The sequence below is a fragment of the Carlito syrichta genome, unplaced genomic scaffold, assembly GCF_000164805.1.
Source record: "Carlito syrichta isolate Samal-C Ts95f unplaced genomic scaffold, Tarsius_syrichta-2.0.1 Scaffold305037, whole genome shotgun sequence".
Lineage (NCBI taxonomy): Eukaryota > Metazoa > Chordata > Mammalia > Primates > Tarsiidae > Carlito > Carlito syrichta.
In genome coordinates, this window is record NW_007249133.1 from 193,802 (window position 1) to 217,699 (window position 23,898).

A 23,898-nucleotide genomic window follows, 5' to 3' on the forward strand; every position below is an offset into this window, starting at 1 on the left:
CAGCCACTCACCTCAACCTCCCAAAGGCGCGGGATTACAGGCTGAGCCACCGAGCCCGGCTTACTTGCAGTATTTTAAAATACTTTTAACTTTGTCTCCTCATGCCTTTTACTCCTTAACCAAATGTTTACTTTCTTCTTTTCCCCTATAACTTTTACTTTTTAAGCTTAATGTTGCCAATTTAAATAAAAAGATATCATGCAAAAAATAAGGGACAAAAATTCCCATAAAATAGTTGATTCTTTATATCCACAACTATATTGTGTTTCTTTCCAAATAGAGAGTTTGTATAAAAGCACACTTTAAATATAATACAATCTACTTTTACCTTTTTGACCAGATTCTTCATTTTGCTGATGGAGAAAGGCATGCAAATGTTGAAATCATGATTCTTGATGATGACATTCCAGAAGGAGATGAAAAATTTCAGTTAATTTTAACAAATCCTTCTCCTGGACTAGAGCTGGGGGAAAAAACAATAGGTAATTGGTTATTTCTCATACCCAGCTTCCTCCCCTTCATGCTGGCTTCCCTAATAGGGGACAATATTTAGAGAATCTTGGTAGTTTTTTGTGTTTAGAATGAAGAACATTTTAGGTTAAAAAAATTCAAAATTCCTTTATCAGTGTAGCAGTGCCTCTAGCTTGTGTGTGTTAGTATATGTGTGTATGTAAAAACAAATAAGTAGACTGTCCTAAAGGTGGTATTAAATGATTTCCTCGGTGATTGTAGGTTTTATTTAATTTGTAGATGTCTTATCATCCTTTTCACTTCTTATTAAGTATCATGCTGACCGCTTAGAGAAGGTAAGAAAGTGACAACAGAGAAAACCTAGGAACATGCAAAACTTCAGGGTTGGAAAGATTCTTTGTGGATTTTGGGAACTGAATGTAGACTGACTCTTTAAACTCCTGTTTTAGCCAGTGGTTTAGTGTTCTTTGGGATTTTTAATTTAATTAACCTTTGTATTCCTAATTTATTGACCTTTATGGCAAAAATATAATTAATAGTAAAAATTAGGAAATAATTTTGAGTAACCCGAGGGCTGGTTTTTACTTTTATTGTTATATTGGTACTTTTAAGTCCTCAGAAGCCTTTTTTTTTTTTTTTTTTTGAGGCTGTGGTCGTCGTTTCAGATTCAAAAAGTATATATTTGTGATGAAATCATTTTCTTGTAAAGCATAGTAGGTTGTATGAAAAGGGCTGTATGAGTGGACACCATGTGCTGGTTAAGAATTGTCTATGTATAAATAACAGAAAACTCAATTCAAACAATTGAGACAAAGGCAATTTATTGGTCCACTTAATCTGAGGGTCTAGAGATAGATGACTTTAGATGAGGAAGGACCAGGACTTAATGCTGGCAGAGACTGTGATTTTCTGTCTCTTCTTCTTTGGGAATATGAGCTTCATCACAAGGCAGATGTTACTAATGTCATCATAAAGTGGTGGTCACGATTGTTCCTCAGCATTTCACACAACAGGAAGGAGAGAATATACAAAATGAAGCATTTCTAAAAGGTCCTGATATAACTATGATTAGAATTACATAGACTGCTGCCCACCACCTTGAGAAGGAGGAAGGAATGTATTATTGGGCTCTGTCAGACTTATACTTGTAATTTTCTATTTTTTAAAAATAAATTCCTCAGGACAATAAATACTTTGATCGGAGATAACTTCTTAAGCTCAGGCCTTATTAATTCACCTTAAGACTATTTCCAAACTTTCACAAAGTTTTAACAGCCACCCTTGTGTATAAGTCTTTGTATACATGGGAAATGAGATGATCTGTTGAGCATAGTGTTAAGAGGAAAGGACATCCCGCCAACTGCCTTCCACGGAATCTACGCTCCAAAGTACACGAGGGGGACTAAAAAAACCCCTAGAATTTATTTATAAAAATGTGTATTTCTTATATGTTTACACTTTAGTCATCCTCAAAGTCCTCTCCATTTGTGTAACACACCTATTGAGATGCTTTTCCCCCTGCTCAAAACAGTTTTTGAACTCATCATTTTAGTGATTCTAAATGATCCTTTAGAATCCTTTTAGTGCTTCTGCTGTTTCTGTTTCACCTCTTTCACAGCCTCAAAAACAGTTCCTTTTGAGGACTTTTTAAATGGGGAAACAAACAAACAAAAAAAGTCACTCTTAGGGGTGAGATTGGATGAATTGGGAGAGTGGGGCAAGAGCTCATGCCATTTTTGTTAAAAAAAAAAATTCTGAACACTCAGTGCAGTGTGGTCAGATGTGCTTCTAAATCACCCATCGCGAAATGGTCAAATGTGTTGAAAGAGTCTCCGGAAAAAACTCATGGAGGCCGAACACTACCGCTCCTAACAACACCAGCTGATACACTGATGCTGATGGGTTCCTAGAACACTAACCTAGCAGAGGAGGCCTGTACTATCAACGGGCCTGCCCGCCAAAAGATAATTCCGTTTTTTGCATTCCCCTTTGTATATACAGCTCTTGTTTCTCCAAATATTCACTAGTGATTTACTTAGTCTTTTTAAGTTTTTTATACCAATGCTAATGAATGGAAAATATGTGATTGTATTCTGCATTATTATGCATCTTTTTCTTCATTTTCCTGTTTATTAGTGAGTTTGACACTAGTTATTTTTTCTTTTCTACATGTGATTCTGTTTTTTATAGCCCTTAATCACTTTCCTGTGGATTGTGCTTCTATTGGTTTGTAGGAATATCCGAATTCAATCTTTTGCTTCTTAATTATATTGAAGCTGTTTTTCTTAGTCTGTCATTTATCTTTTATGTTTATTATGGTGCCCTTTTTTTGTTTTTTGAAAGCAGGATTTATTGGGAAGACAGAAAAACTCCCACAGTGGTCGGGGACCTGAGGGGGTTGCCATATTATGGTGGTCTTTTATTATAAAACTTTAAAAAATTTAATATAAAATATTTCCTGTTGTGTTTTTACATCCTATTTATTTAGGTCTTTTCCACCCACCTACTATAAAATATTTTGCTGTATTTCCTAGTATTTTCATAGTTTTGATTTATATTTAATTATTTAATATAACATACAATGAAAATAGTTACTCATGTGCAGTGCAACTTGAGGCAACGATGCGACTTAATTTTTCTTCTAAAATGTATGAATCAATACCCTAATATCATATTGAGAATGGGACAATTGATTAAAAAAAAAGAGAGAGAGAATGGGACATACATTAGCAATTGATTTTCAAGGTGAAATCTATTTATTTTTCATTTCTTCTTTCTTTTCTTTTTTCATTCATCCATTTTTATCTATACTTTTCCTAGACTCTGTTGTGTTCTATTTCATATTCATGTACCAATAGCATGCTGTTTTACTTAACAAAGTTTTAAGAACATTTTACTATGTTTTTAGACCAAATACTTTACATTTTCTTTCTCTAAATTATCTCACCTATCCTTCAATGGTCTCTTTCATATGAACTTTAGAATTCGTGAACTGAGTTCCCTAGGAAACTTTTGTTTGGGGTTGGCTTGATGTTTTGAATTAATTTGAGTGAACTTAACATCATTTTAATACTGAGTTTTATCACTTAGAAATATGACATGCCTCTCCCTTGATTTAGATCTTTTGTTTTATCCTTGTCTTAGCTTGTGCTCCCTCTAATGCAAATTCTAAGGCATGGACTTGGATGGAAGTTGTTTATTTGAGAGGTGAGCTCTGGAGGAGCGATGGGAAATGAGGAGGAGAGACAAAGAGAGGACAACTGATAGAAGATGTGCTCATGAGTGGCACTTCTGTGGACCTCTGAGCTCAGTCTTACTGGGGGCCTTCTTAGACACCAAGTTGAGCAAAGCTCAGGGCTGTCCCACTGAGAAGGAAGACTACCTGAACTCTCATTCACCAGCTCCTATCCTGAGTCATTTGAGGGTCACTCTTCAGTGTGAAGTGTCCAGCGGTTCCGGCCTGATACCTGCAGGGGCTGATGCTGTCCCCAAGTAGAGAGAGACCACAGGGCAGATAGGAACTGCCATGGGTGTCTCGAGGGTGGGCCAAGGGGCTACAGGTGAGGGACCTACAGCAATCTACCACAGTCACATGTTATAGTTTGTGATTTTCTTCACAGAGGTTTTATAGTAACTGCATTAAGCCAGTGTCTAAGTATTGGTGCCGTTGTGAAGAACATCTTTCTGTTACATCTTTTGAGTAGTGATAGCTGATGTACAGAGATATTCTAACAGTCTTGAAGAATCTGAGCTCTGAAGCTGACTTCCTGGCTTCGTGCAGCAGATGTGCTACTTCCTGGCTTTTAAACTTCTTCTCTTTGCCTGTCTGTGCTTCCATTACAGGTTCTGTAAAATAGGAATAGGAATAGAATCAATCTCGTAAGGTTATTGTCAGAATTCAGTGAGTTTATATAAGTGAAGCAATTTGTAAGTTCTTAACAGTATTGGTGGCTACAAGTGTTATCATTTCTATTACTACTAGTGATAGCAAAAAATAGAAAGCTTATGATTTTTGAAGGTTGGCCAGCTTATATTTTGAACCCCTATAATAGTTCTAATACTTTTTCTCCTGCATTTTCCTTAGATGATCATATCGTCTAGAAAATAGCAGCCAGTTCTAAATCTTCCTTTTCATCACTTTCTCATGTGTCACCTGGTCGACAGTTCCAGGATGATGTTAAATAGTAACAGGGATAATAGTCTTTATTGTCTTGTTTCTGTTTTTGCTGGGAATGCTTCTACTGTTCAACATTAAGTTTGATATTTGCTGTTGGCTTCTGAGAGATATCACTTTATCAGGTTGAGGAAACTGTCTTTTATTCCAAGATTACTGAGTATTTTTATATCATGAGTGAATATGGAATTCTATTAGATGCTTTAATTTTTTAAAAATCATCTTAGATGATCACCTTAGGAAAAGAGTTGGCCTAGTTTCCAGTTAAACACCCACACTGTCTTCTACAGTCATAACCCATTCTATTTTCTGTTATTGCTTCAATGTTTTATTTTGACAGCTTTAGTTACTGTCCTTGCTAATGACGATGGCCCCGGAGTTCTGTCATTCAACAACAGTGAGCACTTTTTTCTGAGAGAACCAACCGCTCTCTATGTCCAGGAGAGTGTGGCAATGTTGTACATCGTTCGGGAACCCACCCAAGGACTGTTTGGAACAGTGACTGTTCAATTCATTGTGACGGAAGTGAATTCTTCAACAGAGTCTAAAGATCTGACTCCTTCCAAAGGCTATATTGTTTTTGAAGAAGGTGTTCGATTCAAGGTACAGTGAGAACCTTTCATGAGAATGGAAGATTATCTTTAAACATTTTTTTCTTACAGGTGTACCCTAGGTCTTTGGAAGAAAAAAAGATCCTCCCAGCTTAGAGGCTAGATTAAGACATGATTGAATCACTATAGGCAAGTGCGATAGTGCTGTAAAATCTATACAAAGTGAACCGGGGAAATTTGCTGGAAATAGGGTAGAGGTATATACAAATAAAATATACATGTTGCTATTTTAAATTTTAAGCACATTTTAAATGCTATACTTCACTTTGTATTGTCTATAAACCATAAGCTACAAGAAATCTTAAGCCATTCTTTCTCAAATTTAATCCCCAACCATTTTCCTTTTGACATATTTTAGTTGAACAAAACGTGACCACTTGCTTCACATTATTGGAAAACAACAATAGCTTATTAGAGAAAAAATGCTGACTTTGAGAATATTTATAAATGTGATCTATACTCACAGTTTACCTTCCCAAACCTCTTTTTCTATATATTAATAACTTTATATTCCTGCGACTGCACTTTATTTTTTAAACACAGTTTAAGTTTAAAATAGCTATTGCATTAGCTTTAAACATTTTTTAAGCCACTGTAGAAAGTATACTAACTATAAAAATAATATTTTTAAAGCCATTTTATCTAAGACAACTTATCCAATGATTAAATAATTTTCTTAATGATCAGTTTGTATAAACTTCAGACATTTGCAAATGCATATTCATTTTCATGTTTTTTAGACTTAAAATGCAAATGCATATTCATTTTTTATGTCTAATTATTCCATGTTTTGGAAACTTAGAATCTTAAATTTGTTTGTTCAAGGACACTAACACTTAAATCTTGACCTGAATATAAAATCTCAAATTTGAAGTATTTTATGAACTTACTATTGCTTTATCTTTTTTCTTCTTTTAATATTTGTCTTGAATTTATTTTTTGTTTGTTTCATATTTTTTATTGTGGCTTTTTTCTTTCTTTTTTTTTTTTTTTTTTTGAGTTGGAGTCTCACTCGGTGGCCAGTCTGGAGTGCAGTGGCTGCTCCCGGGCACCGCCGCCTCAACCTGCCGGGCCCCGGCGATCCTTCCGCCTCAGCCTTCCGAGTAGCTGGAATTACAGGCGCGCACTACCACGCCCAGCTGATTTTTTGATTTATTGTAGAGATGAGGTCTCGCTGCCCAGGCGGGTCTTGAACCCCTGGGTTCAGGCAATCCACTCACCTCAGCCTCCCAAAGGCGCGGGATTACAGGCTAAGCCACCGAGCCCGGCTGGCTTTTTTCTTAAAAGACTTCTTTTCACAGTATGTTTATAGACCTGTTCATTAGGCAAATTAAATGTTAGAGCAAATTGAATTAAATAGATTTTTTTCACTCACATAACTGTTCCACATGTTTTTATTTTGAGGTATAAACAGTAACACACACAAATCTTAAGTGTATCACTTAATGATTTTTTTTTTTTTTGAGTTGGAGTCTCACTCTGCCGCCTAGACTGGAGTGCAGTGGCCACTCCCGGCCACCGCAGCCTCGACCTGCTGGGCTCCGGCGATCCTTCCGCCTCAGCCTTCGGAGAAGCCGAAATTACAGGAGCGCGCTACCACGCCAGTCTAATTTTTTTTTTTTTTTATTGTAGAGATGAGGTCTCGCCTGCCCAGGCGGGTCTCGAACCCTCGGGCTCAGGCAATCCACTCTCCTCAGCCTCCCAAAGGCATGGGATTAAAGATATGTTATCTATACACACGTAACTACCACTCAGATGTAGACATTTAACATTGCCATCCCCAGAAAATCCCCTCTTGTCCCTTGCCCTTCCTGGAGGAAACTGCTTTCTGATTTCTATCATTGAAGACTCATTTTGCTGGTTCTTGAGGTTTCCTATAAATAGAATCATACAGTGTGTACTCTTTGGGTCTGGCTTCTTTCATTAGCATAAGTTTGGTATCAGTGTGGTTGCACGGATCAGTGGTTGGTTCTTTTTTCATCACTGGGGAGCATTTTCTTGAGTAGATCACTAACCATTTGTTTGTCTGTTTTCCTGCTGATGATGTTCCTAATTTGTACCTACTCTGACCATAACTGTTTTTTAACAGTGAATCCTAGACTAGAGTGAGATTAATGGAGTTAATAGCTAGAGCAGGACAAAAAGTCAGCAAAAATAAAGACATAAATTTAATTTTTAAATCAGTGACATTTTAAATTTTTTTATTATAATCAATAGAGAAATATCATGATATAACATAGTGGCAAAATTTGTTTAGAGCCATTACACAGGTAAAATTTCAAAAGTAAGTGAAACATTCTAACATATGTTGAGATACTCATGGGAGAACCTTAAATTAACTGCCAATTTCTAGACCTCTAGAATAAAAGTAAAAAACATCCACCGTGTACAAATACTCTCATTCTCTAATTTTTAAAACAGTGTGATTTTAAAATGCCATTAATATTTATTTTTTGGCATTAAAGTGCATTATATCCTAATGTTGAAAACCCAAAGTAGTAATTTGAGGTAGTTGTAGCCATCACATGAAATTAAAAGGAGGTGACATTTTCCAAAATATAGTATTTTGTTGTCAAAAATATAGTAAGTTTCTCTATATATGTGTTGCAAAAATCCTGTATTCTAGTAACTTTATCTTTTGATTTTGTTTTCAGGCCCTACACATATCTGCCATATTAGACACGGAACCAGAAATGGATGAGCATTTTGTATGCACCTTGTTTAATCCAACTGGAGGTGCTAGACTAGGGGCACATGTGCAAACCCTGATAACAGTTTTGCAAAACCAGGCCCCTTTGGGACTGTTCAGTATCTCTGCAGTTGAAAATAGGTATAATTTGTTCATAAGGAAATTATCACGTCTGAATCTAAGTAGAAAATATTTTTTGACCTAAGAAAATGCAGAAGGAAATTGATCTCTGATTATTGTTAGAGGGATTTTACAATGAACACTAAAAGATAACTTCAAAGAGGCCATTTGCTGTCTCATAACAGAGAGTATCAAAAACCTACACACATCCTGTATCATGGTATTAATGATGTTAGAATTATTACTCTCTCAGAGTTCATACTTTCAGGCAAAGGCCTGTACTATTTTGTGTTTTTAAAAATAACTAAAAGCAAGAAGTTATATATATTATACTTACCTGCTCAAACCAAATGAATGACTCTTCAAACATCCATTAACATGATTGTGGTTTTAAAATTTCCTCTGGAAGCTGACAAATACTTTTTAAAAATATCTTAAAAATATTTCAATAGAATTAACTTCATTAATATGCTGAGAATTTCCTGACCTATTTTTCCCTTTAAAATATTTTTATATATCTGTTAAGAAACTTGAGTTATAGTTTTCTTCTTTAGAATGTATAATATGAAACGACTGAAATAATAGTCAGTATTTTCCTATGATCATAGTATCAGAGTGTTGCATTTGTGCTTTAAAAAAAAAAAAGCTTCATAAATGAATTTTTAAAATTTTAGATTTGGGAGTACAAGTGCATGTTTGTTCTGCGGCCTGTTGTGTGCTGGTGACAATTGGCCTTCAGGTGGCCCATTCCCCAGAGAGTAAACATTGTACCCAATAGGTAGCTTCTGAATCCTCACCTTCCTCTTTGCGTCCCCCTTTTAGTGTCCTCAGTGTCTATTATTTCTACCTTTATGTGCACATAAATGAATATTTTGAGCTCTAGAGTTTATCTTCCTGATGTATAAAATTTGCAGCTCTTACCTTGGGTTGTATAAATTTAAAAGTATATTAAACATATGCTAGCAAGGTGATATATATTTAACATATGTAGAAGCTATACTTTCTCTGCTTTCTACAATTCATTTGTTTCCTTTAGAGCCACCTCCATAGACCTTGAAGAAGCCAACAGGACTGTATATTTAAATGTATCACGTACGAATGGCATGGATTTGACTGTGAGTGTGCAGTGGGACACAGTCTCTGAAACAGCCTTTGGCATGAGTATGTTTCATTTCTTATGAGAATAAAATTCTATAACCAAGAAATATTGTATGTATAAGATTTACATGTTTTCTATGAATTGTGTCTTATGGATCTTTTGACGATGATGAACAGATATCTAATTTTTTTTATCGCCATCTATGAGTATTTATTGAGTACCTGTGGTATGCCAGGCAGAGTATTGAGTTCATGGAACTTAGAATTGGGGAGAGGGTGACAGAAATACATAGTAAGAAAATACAAATAAGTAAAATTCAGTGTGTAGTTTAAACTATAATAAATGTTTTAAAGAGGAAGTGTTGAAAGAACATAGGGAGTGCTTCTGAGGGGTACTGGATTAAGACTGGATGCTGAGTGGAGACTGATTATAGAAAGGATTGAACTGGAAGAACATGGAGGTGACAGTGGGAAGCTGGGAAGGCAGAAACTTGAGGAATAATAAGCGAATAACTTAAGAGTAGGCAGGAGTAGTAAGGAGTGTTGGACCTGGATAGCTGGACAATACAGATCATTCAAGAACTTGAATATTTTCTGGATCCAGTCTTTAGCCTAGGGTTAAAGGAAAGCCTTTGAGTGGTTTAGACATGGAGGAGAGCCACACCTCCTCCCCTCCCCTCCCCTCCTCTCCCTTCCCCTTCTCCTTCCTCTTTCTCTTCCTCTCCTCCTTCCCCTCTCTTCCTTTCTGTATATGATATGGTTTTAATCATGTTTGATGTTGGCAATGTTATTCACAGTGCCCTGTAAAGAATAGGTTGGCACAGATGAGAAGAGAGACACAGGGAGACAAGATGAAGGTAGCTCAGATGAGGTGCTAGAGTGGATATGAAGGTGAGGGAGAGGGAGGTACCAGGGATGACTCCTAGGTTTCTTGCCTGTGCAGTTGGATGGTGCAGTGGGGGTGAGGGGGATTATGACATTAAGGAAGGGAATTCTGAAAAAGGAGGATGTGTTATTTTGGTGAAGGAGTAAAATAAATGTGGCTTAATACATTTCAAGTTTAAGTTAGTTTTGAGAATAGATTTCTCTAGGCTAAAAGGAAGGTTCTGCTGGAAAGAAAAACCTGGGAATCTTTAGCTATGTATATTGTGTTTATGGTCATGGAAATTGGTGTAATAATCTGAAAAGAAAGGCTGAAGACAGAGAAGGGAAAGGGACCCAGACTGAAGTCCAAGAAAGCTCAAATTGAATGACTGGGGATGGACTGATGACAGCACAGAACACTTAGAAGACCTGGAGAGAAACCCAGGAGAATGCAGGATGGCAGACACCAGCATCAGGGTGCTTTAAAATGAAGGGAGAATCAAGCATGGTGTCTCATGCCTGTCATCCCAGCACTTTGGGAAGTGGAGGCAAGAGGATTGCCTGAGCCCAGGAGTTCGAGATTAGCCTGGGCAACTTGGGGAGAACTTGCCTTTACAATTAAAAATAAAATTAAGCCGGGCTCAGTGGCTCAGCCTGTAATCCCGCGTCTTGGGAGGCTGAGGTGAGTGGATTGCCTGAGCCCGCGAATTCGAGACCCGCCTGGGCAACTTGGCGAGACCTCATCTCTACAATAAATCAAAAAATCAGCCGGGCGTGGTAGCGTGCGCCTGTAGTTCCAGCTACTCGGAAGGCTGAGGCAGAAGGATCGCCGGAGCCCAGCAGGTCGAGGCTGCGGTGGCTGGGAGCGGCCACTGCACTCCAGTCTGGGCGACAGAGTGAGACTCCAACTCAAAAAAAAAAAAAAAAAAAATTAGCCAGGTGTGGTGGCACACACCTGTAGTTCCAGTACTTGGAAGGCTGAGATGGAAGGATCGCCTGAGCCCTGGAGGATGAGGCTGTGGTAGCTGTGAGCATGCCACTGCACTCCAACCTGACAGAGTGAGACTCTGACTCAAATAAATAAATAAATAAATAAATAGAGTGAGTGAGTGAATGAATGAATGGAGAGAGGGAGAAGTAAACTGTGTTGACTGCTGATGAGAAGCCCAGTGAAACGAGAACTTGAAAAATGACCATTATAGTTAGCAACACAGGAAGTATTAATGACCATAGCAAGAACGATTTGGATAGGATGGGAAATGAATAGTCTTTGAAATGGAGGTAAGGAATAGAGGCTTCAACTCTCAGATATTTCAAGCAGTTCAGCTGGGAAGGCAGAACCTAGAGATGGCGGTGATGTGGTGTTTGATTCAGAGGGTTTTTTATTTGTTTAGTTTGGAGAGATCCAAGCATATGCATGTTGGTTGCGAAGGATCTAGAAGATAAAGAAAGATAGACTATTTAGAAGAGAAAAGAGATAATTAGTATGACTGGCTAGAACACAGGTAGAGATGGGATTCAAAAAAGAAAGATTATGGCTTCTAATTTAAGAATTCTTTCTTACTGGGCTTTGTCTGTGTTTTCCTGGAAGTAGTTGCAAGAGTGAATGTTGGAGATTCTTAAAACATCAGCAGTCATTGCTTATTCTTCATTCACTGTCTTTGAATTTTGTAGGGAAGCATTTGTGCAATATGTCAGGATCATTAAGGAAAAATCTGGAGTGTACCTTTAAATGAAAAATCTGGGGTGTACCTTTAAAAAGTAGCAGAATAGGAATTTAAAATGTTGGATTTTTAGGAAAGGAAATTGCTAATGGATATTACGTGTAAGGCATTGACATATGACTGCTGGAACTGGTAATCTAAAAATGATCAATCACGTAGAAGGAGCCTGGGTTTTAACCTCAATATTTTTTCTTGCTGCCTATTACACCAAAAAGAACTTAGGTTTTTTTGGGGAAACAGTCGTGTTAGTAGATCATATTTTTTTGGAGTTTTTTTTTTTGTTGCTGTTGTTTGTTTTTTACTAGGTAGGGTTTGCTTCGTTTGTTTTTGTAGTACAGAATTGTTTAATATATACCAGTTAAACCTTGACAGCTATTTGAAATATGTAAGTCTGCATTGACATTCTTAAAATATCTAAAATTTGAAGTGAGAAATTAGATGGACATAATTTAAAATTAATAGTATAAGTTTTTAAAACCTAACAGCATATTTTCATAAAAGACATTATTTAAAAATATCTGAATTATGTTTTTGTGGTCTTTATAAAAGCTGACAAAATCATGTGCAGTGTATTTCCCTTTAAGATAGACATTTAGTCCATATTTTTAAATGCAAAGAAAGTCTTTGTGGGTATAGAACAGAGTATTCACTATTTTTTCTTGTTTTATCATGTTATTTGTAGTTATTTTTAAGTTCTCTGGTTTGTCTCTTCTCTCTCACACTTGTGCACATACACATCATGGAAGGATTTTCATTTGTAGCAACAAACTCACTAATCTCAATGTTTAAACAATCAGAACAGACAAAGTTTGAAAGGGATTACACACTAGTAAATCATAATTATGTTTTTCAGGGGGAATGGATGTTGTGTTTTCCATATTTCAAAGTTTTTTGGATGAATCAGCTTCTGGATGGTGTTTCTTTGCTTTGGAAAATTCAATATATGGTATAATGTTAAGAAAATCATCTTTTACTATTTACCGATGGCAAGGGATTTTTATTCCAGTTAAGGTAAACATTTATTTTACAGTATACAAAAATTAAATATACAGATAAATTTTGGATGCTTTGTAAATTTCTGTTATTCTTATTCCTCATTTTGTAGGATTTAAATATAGAAAATCCTAAAACTTGTGAGGCCTTTAATATTGGTTTTTCCCCCTACTTTGTGATTACTCATGAAGAAAGACATGAAGAAAAGCCTTCTGTTAACAGGGTGTATACATTCACATCTGGATTTAAATTACTCCTGGTAAAAAATTTTTCATTTTTAGTACATTGCTTGACTTAAAAGAAATTAAGATGTGTAAGATTGATTAAAATGGAATATAATGCATTCTCTTGTTAATATGAAAAAGGACTTTATGCAAGTTGATCTACATTTTAGCAAGGTTCTTAATCCAGGGATATTTGTGTTCTTTTTGAAATGACATTTAGGTGTGTATATCTTGGGATCAGAAATGTTTAGGTTTTAAACTTCAAATAGTAACTCATACTAATAGTGTATTCAATGTCTCTCTTAGTAAAAGACTCCAAGTTTTTATTCTGACTCTTCTGTCTTCCTTGCAGGTGCAAACAATCATTATTTCGGAAAGTTCCCAAGTAAAATATTTTACTTCAGATAGTCAAGATTATATAATTGTTGCAAGTCAGAGAGATGATTCCGAATTAACTCAGGTTTGATTCTTTTAGAATGAAGTTTTTTTCTTTTTTACTGTAATTGAAATTTATCAAAGATACAGTCTGTAGGTTTAGTATAAAAGAAAACCATAATTTGATTGTAATAAAGTAGAATGTAAACATTGATATTGCAGTTCATTTTTAAACAACAGAGTTATAAAAATTGTATTGTCTTCAAGAGCCAAAGCAAATGTAATTATAAATGCGAACATTTAATTAGAATTTTACTAAATTGGGAAACATTATGGAAGAAAATCACACAATCAGACACATGGCATCACTAAAAACTCCAGATTAGCCTTGCCAAATGGGCACTTGGCGTCAATCTAGAAATCCCACATTTCTGTAGTCAACTAGATCTTGTCATCCCAGTCACGCTTACTTGATCATTTATGTCACTCCTCAAACTTCTGTACATGTGTCCTTCCCATCTCCTCGTTTTCAGCTAGCAACCTTGTTGAAATGAAAGCTACCAGGACAGAGATAACTCATCTTCCCAGCACCAAATTCAGAAACCCACGTGAAACCCAGTGTGAGGAAGTGTCCCTCCCATGAGCCAGGCTGCTCACGTAGGGACCACTCTTGCCTTTGCAAGATTTAGTTATTCCTCCCATCTCTGGCATTTCTTCCTCTATTGGGTTATTACAGTCCACATAAGTGTTATGGGATCACCTAGCTTAAGAAGAAATTCCTTCTCTGATCTTGTTGACTTCTCATTGCTGCTTCATGTCTTTTCTCTTCTCTATAGTGAGGCATTCTGAAAGTTACCTAGTCCTGTCTCCACTTCCTCGTGGTCACAGATGACAACTGGACTGTCAAATCCAGTGACTGTTTTTCTATCACTATCATATATCCCATCAGCACTTGACAGTCACCTCAGCCTCACATTTAACCCCTTTCTCTCGCTTTCTAACACATCATATAGATTGTGTGTGTGTGTGTGTGTGTGAGTGAGAGAGAGAGAGAGAGAGAGAGAGAGAGAGAGAGAGAGATCCTTCTCCGTTTCTGTTGCCAATTTCTCCTCCCTTTTCTGAACTTAGACAGCTTGGCATTTTCTGGAAGGATTCACTTTTAATTCACATTTCTTTTTTCTTTTCATGCACCCTGGGTAATTTTGTCCACTCCGTGGCTTTAAATATCAGCCACAGGCTAATGTCTTTCAAATTATATCTGTAGCCTTTCCTCTAACTGCCTATTGACATGCCCACTTAAATATATTTTAGGTATACAATATTTAATATATTTCAATCAGAACTTTTGCTTTTCTCTAGGGAACTTGTTACTTCAGTGCTTACTTTCATATCAGGAAATAATCCCACAAATGCAATTGCTTAAGAGAGAATCCTGGGCTACATCATGGCTGATTATTCCTTTTTATTCTTTCACTTGTAATTTATCATTTTGATTGTATGTCTCAGTAAGTACAGACACGTCTTTCCATGGGTGCTTCTTCCTCCTGGCTCCGGGTCCCCATCATTTCTCACTTACACTATTGGTAGCCTCCTCACCAGTCTCTGAACTGCTCTGACCTTCTCAGACCCATTCTCCATTGACTAGCTAGAGTCATCTATTAAAAATATTAATTTACACATATAATTCCTCATTTAAAAACTGTTTGGTGATTTCCAACTATGCTTAGAATAAATCCTAAGTTACTTCATATAGACTGAACGTAGGATAACTCTGTTTCTTCATTTGCCTAGGACAGTATAATTATTAATATTACCCCCGTTGCTCCCAGAAGATCCCTGTTTAGATGACAGATTATATTGGGGTAACCCTAGTGAAAGGTGCTCCATGATCTTACCTCTCCACTCTTTTTAAAATTATTATTTTTTTAAATTTTAAAGATATGGGGGTACAATTCAGGGTTAGGTATACAAATGTTCATTATGCAGGTACCCTTGTTGATGAGGTGTGCCCCTCTCTCCCCTGGCAGTTTCCCTCAACTGCCAGTCCTACCCCCCTCCCCTGGCAGTTTCCTACTACTGCCAATCCCTTTCTTATAGTATTATAATAATTGTTCAAGTTCTGCTTATGAATGAGAACGTATGGTACTCTGTTCTTTGTTTCTGTGGTAGATCGCTGAGTATGATAGACTCTAAATCCATCCAAGTTGCTGCAAAGTCCATATATGTGTTCTTTATGACTGCCTAATATTCCATTATGTATATGTACCACTTTTTTTTTTTTATCCAGTCCAGCTTCAGTGAGCAGCATGGTTAGTTCCATGTTTTTGCTATCGTGAATAGAGCTGCCACAAACATGCGTGTGCAGGTATCTTATTTGTAGAAGGATTTGAGTTCCTCCAGGTATATTCTCAATAGGGGGATTGCCGGGTCATATGGAAGGTCAATTTCTAGTTCTTTCAGAAATCATCACACTGTCTTCCAAAGAGGTTGTACTTGGTTTGCATTCCCACCAACAGTATAGAAGCGTTCCTTTTTCTTCACATCCTCACCAGCATCTGTTGCTGTTTGTTTTATTAATGATGGCCATTCTTACTGGGGTTAAGTTGTATCTCAGTGTGATTTTGATAGGCATTTCTCTGATGATTAGTGAGGCTGATCACTTTTTCATGTGTCTGTTGGTTGCCTGTATGTCTTCTTTTGAGAAGTGTCTCTTCATGTCTTTTGCCCACTTTTTAATGGGGCTGTTTGATTTTTTCCTTTCAGTGCATTTGAGTTCCTTGTAGATCCTAGATGTTAGGACTTTGTCAGATATATAGCTGGCAAATATTTTTCCCCATTCTGTGGGCTGTCTCCCTGCTCTCTTGATAGTTTCTTTTGCTTTGCAGAAGCTCATCAGTTTGATGAGGTCCCACTTGTCTATCTTATTTCTTATGGTATGGGCACTTAGGGTTTTGATCAGGAATTGGTTGCTAGTCCTAATTTCCATAAGGGTGTCTCCTGCATGTTCTAAGATTCTTATAGGTTGCGGTTTTATGTTTAGGTCTTTGATTCATTTAGAGTTAATTTTTGTGTATAGGTAGGGGTCCTGTTTCAATCTTCTGCATGTGATCAGCCAGTTTTCCAGTCTTTTTTTTTTAATGAAACTTTATTTTATTACAGGGATATGGGATACAAGTCAGGATTAGGTACATAAGTAGTCTATGTGCAGGTGAAATTTGAGCCACCAACTGGTCCTCACTTCCCCTGGTTTAGAACCAAGTACCCTTTGTGTTGTTACATGCCCCCACTCCCTGCTTCCCTGGCAGTTTCCCGCAACTACTGATTCCTCACTTGTGCTAATGTGACTAATGTTCAGAACCCACTTATGAGTGAGAACATGCGGTATTCAGTTTTTTGTTTCTGAGATAGATCACTAAGTATTATGGTCTCCAATTCTCTCCAGTGTGCTACAAAGTTCACGATTTTGTTCTTCTTTATGACTGCATAATACTCCATAATGTATATGTCCCACAGTCTTTTGGTCCACTTTCTGTTGGCAGTAGAGTTGCTTCCGTGTTTTTGCTGTTGTGAATAGTGTGGCAATAAACATGCATATGCAAAAATTTAGACCACTTAACAAATCTGTGCAGGATCCAAGCTAATCTTCTCTGTACTGTTCCAATTTTAATATATGTGATGCCATCAGCTTCCTTCCAGTCTTTACTTAGAACATGGCAAACTTTTTCTGTCTTAGGAGCTTTGTCATGTTGTTCCATCCAACTTGATTTCTCTAACACCTTTGTCATTCTCTATCAGGCCATCCTAGTCATCATTTTCAGCACTTCGCATTTCTTTTTTTTTTTTCGTGTCAGAGTCTCACTCTGTTGCCCAGGCTGGAATGCAGTGGCACGCTTATGGCCACCCCAGCATCAACCCACTGGGCTCAGGAGAGCCTTCTGTCTCAGCCTTCCAAGTAGCTGGAACTATAGGCGCATGCTACCACACCCGGCTAATTTTTTGATTTATTGTAGAGATGAGGTCTCACCAAGTTGCCCAGGTTGTTCTCGAACCCGTGGACTCAGGCAGTCCCATCACCTTGGCCTCTCAAAGTGCTTGGATTACAGACTTGAGCCACCGTGCCTGCTCTTGTCTCATTTCTTAATCATACATTTATTCAATTACAGATATGCTTATTGTCTGCCTCTTTCTCATAGTTAATAGAATCTGTAAAGGAAGACGACATTGTATCCATAGTTCCCAGTATAATGCCTGGCTCAGAGTTCTGAATTGTTGACTGAATAAATAGAATTCTTTGTGAAATTGACCAGGTTTGTAAGAAACAAAATAGAGTCTGGAGTTTCTTTTAATTTAAAATATAGGAAAATTTACCCTGAAACCTTGTATGCATTGACTGCCACCATGGGGACAAGAAAGGTTTAGGCATTTCTCTGTATCCCACTGCTTAAACAGTTAGCAATGCTGTTGCAACATTAGAACATTTCTTATTCAGTTCTAAGTTTCTCATATTTAACTTAATTATGAGTTTTGGCTTTCCCTTTTTCTGCTTTCGCCGACTTCTGCCCTGATGTATATTTGATACTGACTTCTTTTCAAATAGCTTGTTTTTCCTTTATTCTGAGCTTGGTGAGAGCACTTGACCCTGCCATGCACGCAATGAGCACACATACGCAGATCCAAAGAGGGAGAGAGCAGCAAGAGAGCTCTGTTTGGGTCCTTTCTCATTTATGAAAGTATCCTTCTAAGTCAATAAAAGGGTCCAGGAAAGTAAACATAGGATCTTGGTTATAGTCCCACAAGTGCTAAACTCCCAGTCTTAAAGGGTTTTGTATTTGAACATTTCCTGTAGGTCTTCAGGTGGAATGGAGGAAACTTCGTGTCGCATCAGAACCTCCCTGTCCGAGGTGTGCTGAGCATGGCTGTGTTCACCAGAGCGGGCTCTGTGTTCTTGGCCATTTCCCAGGCAAACACCAGGCTCAACTCCTTGTTATTCAGATGGTCTGGCAGTGGGTTCATTAACTTTCAAGATGTGCCGGTCAGTGGGACAACGCAAGTTGAGGCTTTGTCTTCAGGCAATGATATTTACTTAGTATTTGCCAAAAATATCTTTCTAGGTGAGAAGATTCAGTGTTTTTAATGCATATATAGTTATTATTGAAATTATAAAACATTCATTTGGTATGTTTTATATGAACATGCTCTTTTAACAATTTTTTTAGCTAATTCATATAATGTTTTTTGATAGATGATAAGTATTAACTGTCAGCTATAAATGGATTTTGGAGAAAAAAATTTAAGCATTATGTCCATAATCTTGTGGTGTTCTGACTACTACTTTGAAGTTACATTAAAATGAAATTTGAAGTGGGAGGTAAAGTTAAAAGAGTTATAAAGATTTTATACCTAAAGTACAAACAAGTAACTTTTTATGTGACTGTACCTGGGCTGTCATGAAAAATTTATTAACAGATAGTGTTTAGCAACTTGTGATAAGACTGTTTTGAAATATTCTGTGAATAGAAATTTCCTTTTTTCTGTTTAGAGGAACTTTTATAGATAAATTCCAACATTCCTAAAAAAAAAAATTTGTCCTTCTTTCTTTAACATTAGATCATAGTTGATGGATGACCACGTGTTTACTTCATATGGTAGATGCAAAAAGACTTTTGAAGTACTTCCTAATAAGATGTGATTTTGCTAAAGTAAATGGATTCCGAGGAAATATAAATTTAATAAGTTAAACTTAGCATTTTTATTATAGTTTTACTGTGCAGTTTTGTTATTTTTTTCCCTGTAACTGTTGCCCATGATTGTAGGAGATCAGAATTCAATTGATATTTTCACCTGGGAGACGGGACAGTCTTCTTTCCGATATTTTCAGTCCCTGGATTTTGCCAGTGTTCACAGGATCCACTCCTTCACACCAGCCTCAGGAATAGGTAAGGACTTCTAAGCTACTAAAGAATCCTAAAGGCAATTTTTAAAGCCAGTGATTTTAGTTTCATTATTTATATTTACCATCATGTTGTCAGACATTGATTTTTCTAATAGGAGTGTAAAATCAAGATATTTACAATAATCCTTCCCATAATTTTTTCAATTCTTTTGAATTTCAATATATATTGTTTATATTTAAATATACCTATATTGTTTCAGTCCTTTGGGGGATTGATACTTTAAATATGGGCACTTTACTTGAAAATAATCAGGATGACTAAAATAAGGGGGAAATATTTGTGAAGAATAAAGATAGTATATCTTTTGTTTAGAGAAAAATGAGTGATATTAAATATGTATTTTTAAAATATGAAAATAGGTGTAGGAGAATAACAAGTATTTGTGTTTAAGACTTTTTTTTAAGTCAGAAAATGACTATGAAAAGTCTGCCAACTTTGTTCATCCTCCCAACCTCTCTTGGTCCTCTGACCTTCAATCCACACACGAGAAACAAGAAATACTTTTAATCACTGTGATTTCAGAAACAAAATGTTAGTGGAACCCAAGGTATCATTTGCTGCCTGGAGGCTGTGGGATTATTCTAGAGTTGGCAAGGAGAAGAAGCTGAGGCTGGTTGACATGGCAAGGACTCCAGGAAGTGGGGTTTGCTCTGTCACTGAGTCTAGTCAGAGCCAGATGCTCTCTCTACAGATAGTCACCGACTTGCCCCTGTCTTCCAACCTGAGCCAGGGTTGAGGAGAGTTCTCGTGCATGGTTGGGCCTCAGCAGGTTGATTGTTCCCTTTGCAGATAATACTGACCTGTCCCTGCCTCTTGGCCTGGGAGCTGTGATTTAAGGAGAGTATCAGGGCTTGACTGGATTGTAGCTCTCTAGCTGGGTCCAAATGGGGTCAGATGCTTTCTCCTCAGATAGCCACCAACTTGTCCCTGCCTTCTGGCCTAGGGAAGGCCTAAGGAGTGCACCAAGTCTTGTCTGAGCTAGATACTGCCTCAGCAGATAATTGCTGACTTGCTCTTATCATCTGACCTGGGGACATTTCAAGGAGATCACCAGGGCTGGGTGTGGAAGCCGGTCAGATCTGTCAACTGTGGTCTCTGGAGAATAGTTCTGTTGGTTAGGCTCTCTCGGAGTGTGCCTCCACTGCCCCATGATCTGTGTAATCGAGCACTGTGAGTCCCTCCCCGTCCTTTGTCTCTCACTGACCTCAGGTGATCTAGCCCTGCTGATCCCACCTATGTTTCCTGTAAAGTAAGACAAGAAAGTGCACCTTGTGATGGGTCCCCGCATGACGGGGAAGCAGAATGTCTGCCTCCAACTCTTTCCTCCTTTTGTAAAAGACATGGGTCCTGGGGATCCTCTGTGTGCTGTGGGACTGTCCCGGCTTAGGGGACAGGCGACATGGTGTAAAAGAAACTTCTTCTCTTACCCTTTATATGTGCAGCTGTTGTTAATCTGTGGTTCAAGGGGATGTGTCAGCCTCACTGCCATATTCTAGAATATTCATGAGGATATTCTCATCTATGGGTAGTGACTAGTTGGATTTCTGTGGGTGAATTCCTATTCCACCATCTTGCTGATGTCACTATTTGCCTCTCTTAAAAAAAAATATTTTTATTTATTTTAAAGTTGTGGGGTACAGCCTGGGCTCGGTGGCTCAGCCTGTAATCCCAACACTTTGGGAGGCCCAGGTGAGTGGATTGCCTAAGCCCACAGGTTCAAGACCAGTCCAGGCAACTTGGCAAGACTTCGTCTCTACAAAAAAAAAATTAGCCGGGTGCAGTAGTTTGTGCCTGTAGTTCTGGCTACTTGGAAGGCTGAAGCAGAAGGATCGCTGGACGATTCCCTGGAGTGCACTCATCATCAAATAGACAGCAGGTCGACATGGGGGTGGCTGTGAGTTGCCACTACACTCCAGCCTGGGTGATGGAGTGAGACTCCAAAACACACACACACACACACACACACACACAAACAGATGTGGGCTACAATTCAGGACTAGGTAGATAAGAAGTCATCATACAGGTTAAGGTTTGGGCCTCCCTTTTTTTTTAAAGGGATTTCAGCAGAGTTTTAATGATTCAGTGTACTTTGCCAATGTATTTGCTTTTGATATTTACACACAACAGATAAACAGATAGGAAAAAGAAGGGATAGCAGTGTATGCTTATTTATAAAATAGAATATTAAGCCTTATAGGGGTTATATTTGTCAAGGTTCCATAGTTAATAAAGATTGGAAGAAAGATTCAGTGTTTCAATTCCATTTGGGCCTAACATTTAAAATCTTTCTAGTACATCATGATGGAAATTTACTCAATAAATCTTATGATAACAAAAACTATAGGACATCCATAGTTTAACTTTACTATGTGCACGTGTGTGTGTGTGTCTATTTGATGATGAGTGCACTCCAGGGAATCACACTTCTAATCTGCTAGCACTGGAGAAGGCTAATTTCTCTGATGACAAATTAGCAACCCATAGGAGAACAAAGATCCAGAGGATAAAATACAGTGTCATGCTCACAACTTTACTTTAAAAATGTTTCTTCTTCTTTTCCAGATTATTTTTTTAATTTTTATTTTAAAGATGTAGGGCGCAATTCAGGGTTATGTATACAAATGGTCATTGTACAGGTAAAGTTTGGGCCTCACTTTGGTCCTCATGTCAATATTGGTTTGAGATCAGGTACCCTTATTGATGAAGGGTGCCCTCCCCCCGCTCCTTCTCCTGCTAGTTTCCCACTACTGCCAGTCTTTTCTTACAGTATTAAGATAATTGCGGACTCATAAGGGTCCACTTATGAGTGAGAACATGTGGTACTCAGTTCTTTGTTTCTGGGATAGATCACTGAGTATTACAGACTCTAAATCCATCCAAGTTTCTGTGAAGTTCATAATTTTGTCCTTCTTTATGGCTGTATAATATCCTATCATGTATATGTACCACATTTTAAAAATCCAGTCAACTTTCAATGGGTAGCACAGTTAGTTCCATATTTTTGCTATTGTGAATAGTGTTCCCATAAACATGCGTGCGCAGGTATCTTTTTTGCAGAATGATTTGAATTTCTCCAGGTATATTCCCAGAAGGGTGATTGCTGGGTCATATGGGAGATTGATTTTTAGATCTTTTAGGAATCGCCATGGTGTTTTCTACAGAGGTTGTACTAATTTACACTCCCACCAACAGTGTAGAATTCTTGCCTTTTCCCCATATCTTCTCCAGCATCTGTTGTTTTTTGAGCTATTGTTGATGACTGTCCTGACTGGAGCTAGGTGTTATCTCAGTGTAGTTTTAATTTGCATTTCTTTGATGATTAGAGAGGCTGAGCATTTTTTCATGTATCTGTTAGCTGCTCGTATGTCTTCTTTTGAGAAGTGTCTATTCATATCTTTTGCCCACTTTTTAATAGGGCTGCTTTTTTTTCTTTTTGGCATATTTGAGTTCCTTATAGATCTTAGATGTTAGGTTTTTGTCAGATATACAGTTGGCAAAGACTTTTTCCCAGTCTGTGGGCTGTCTCCCTGCTCTCTTGATGGTTTCTTTGGCTTTGCAGAAGCTTGCCAGTTTGATGAGGTTCCACTTGTGTATCTTATCTCTTATGGCATGGGCACTTGGGGGTTTTATTAGGAATTGGTTGCCAGTTCCAATTTTCATAAGGGTGTCTCCTGCATTTTCTAGGGTTCTTATAGTTTGGGGTTTTACATGTAGGTTTTTGATCTGTTTACAGTTGATTTTTGTGTACGGTGATACATAGGGGTCTTGTTTTAATCTTCTGCATGTGGTCAGCCATTTTCCCCAGCATCTAGGCTTCCCTTTGGACCCCACTTTACCTGGTCTGAGACCAGGTACCCTTATTGATGTAATATGCCCCCTTATAGATTGTTTATCTCATTGTGTTTTGTCCCCATGTTTTCTCTTCCTTCCTCCTCAGCCCTATGGATTGTCCTTAACACATTCTCCCAGTCCCTGGCCACTTCCTGTCTGGACTAGTACATCACTTCCTAGATTCTACACTCTCTTCACTGTCCCATCAGAGACCTGTGCCTGTCTTTGTTTGGCTCATCCTTCTTTAAGCATCTTCTCTTTATATTCCACCACTCTGGCAGGTCATCAAGTCATCAGTCTATGATGTTACCATATGATGTACAACTTGAGTGATTTTCTTATTCACACAACAAATGCTTTCATAAATAAATTATGTATCTTTTATCCTGCATTTGATTAGTTTTTGTCTACTTTTCCTTTAACTTTTTTACCTTTATTATTTTTATACCTTAAGTTTTCAAGTGGACTGAACTGTATCTCCTTGAGTCACTTATTATTATTCAAAATAGTTGCCTAATGAATGTTTTTAAGGATGATGAGTGCTGCCTGAATGGGCCATTAATTAGAGTTATAGAATTCTCTTTAAAGATTTTTTTAAAATATAATAAGCATACTTTCTAAAAGAATTTGTGAAAAATTCTGCCAGAGGCTTATTAAGGGACCCATTGTGAGGTCTCTTTATTTCTTTTGTTTCTGTGACTTGAGGTTGTAGAAGTATGAAAAGATTGTAGGTAATTATTTAGAATGGCTTATTATAGATCCCCTGAAAG

General features: G+C 37.5%; 1 protein-coding gene across 1 annotated transcript in view; it reads left to right on the forward strand.

Moving 5' to 3' along the window:
- ADGRV1 (adhesion G protein-coupled receptor V1) overlaps nucleotides 1-23,898 on the forward strand; it is a 555,854-nt gene that overhangs the window by 103,781 nt on the left and 428,175 nt on the right. Inside the window, exons 41-49 of the mRNA XM_008061062.2 lie at nucleotides 341-482; nucleotides 4,986-5,248; nucleotides 7,911-8,086; nucleotides 9,102-9,226; nucleotides 12,605-12,762; nucleotides 12,857-13,003; nucleotides 13,321-13,428; nucleotides 18,190-18,454; nucleotides 19,157-19,279. Of these exons, the coding sequence (XP_008059253.2) occupies nucleotides 341-482; nucleotides 4,986-5,248; nucleotides 7,911-8,086; nucleotides 9,102-9,226; nucleotides 12,605-12,762; nucleotides 12,857-13,003; nucleotides 13,321-13,428; nucleotides 18,190-18,454; nucleotides 19,157-19,279 (1,507 nt within the window). The remainder of the gene's footprint in view (nucleotides 1-340; nucleotides 483-4,985; nucleotides 5,249-7,910; nucleotides 8,087-9,101; nucleotides 9,227-12,604; nucleotides 12,763-12,856; nucleotides 13,004-13,320; nucleotides 13,429-18,189; nucleotides 18,455-19,156; nucleotides 19,280-23,898) is intronic.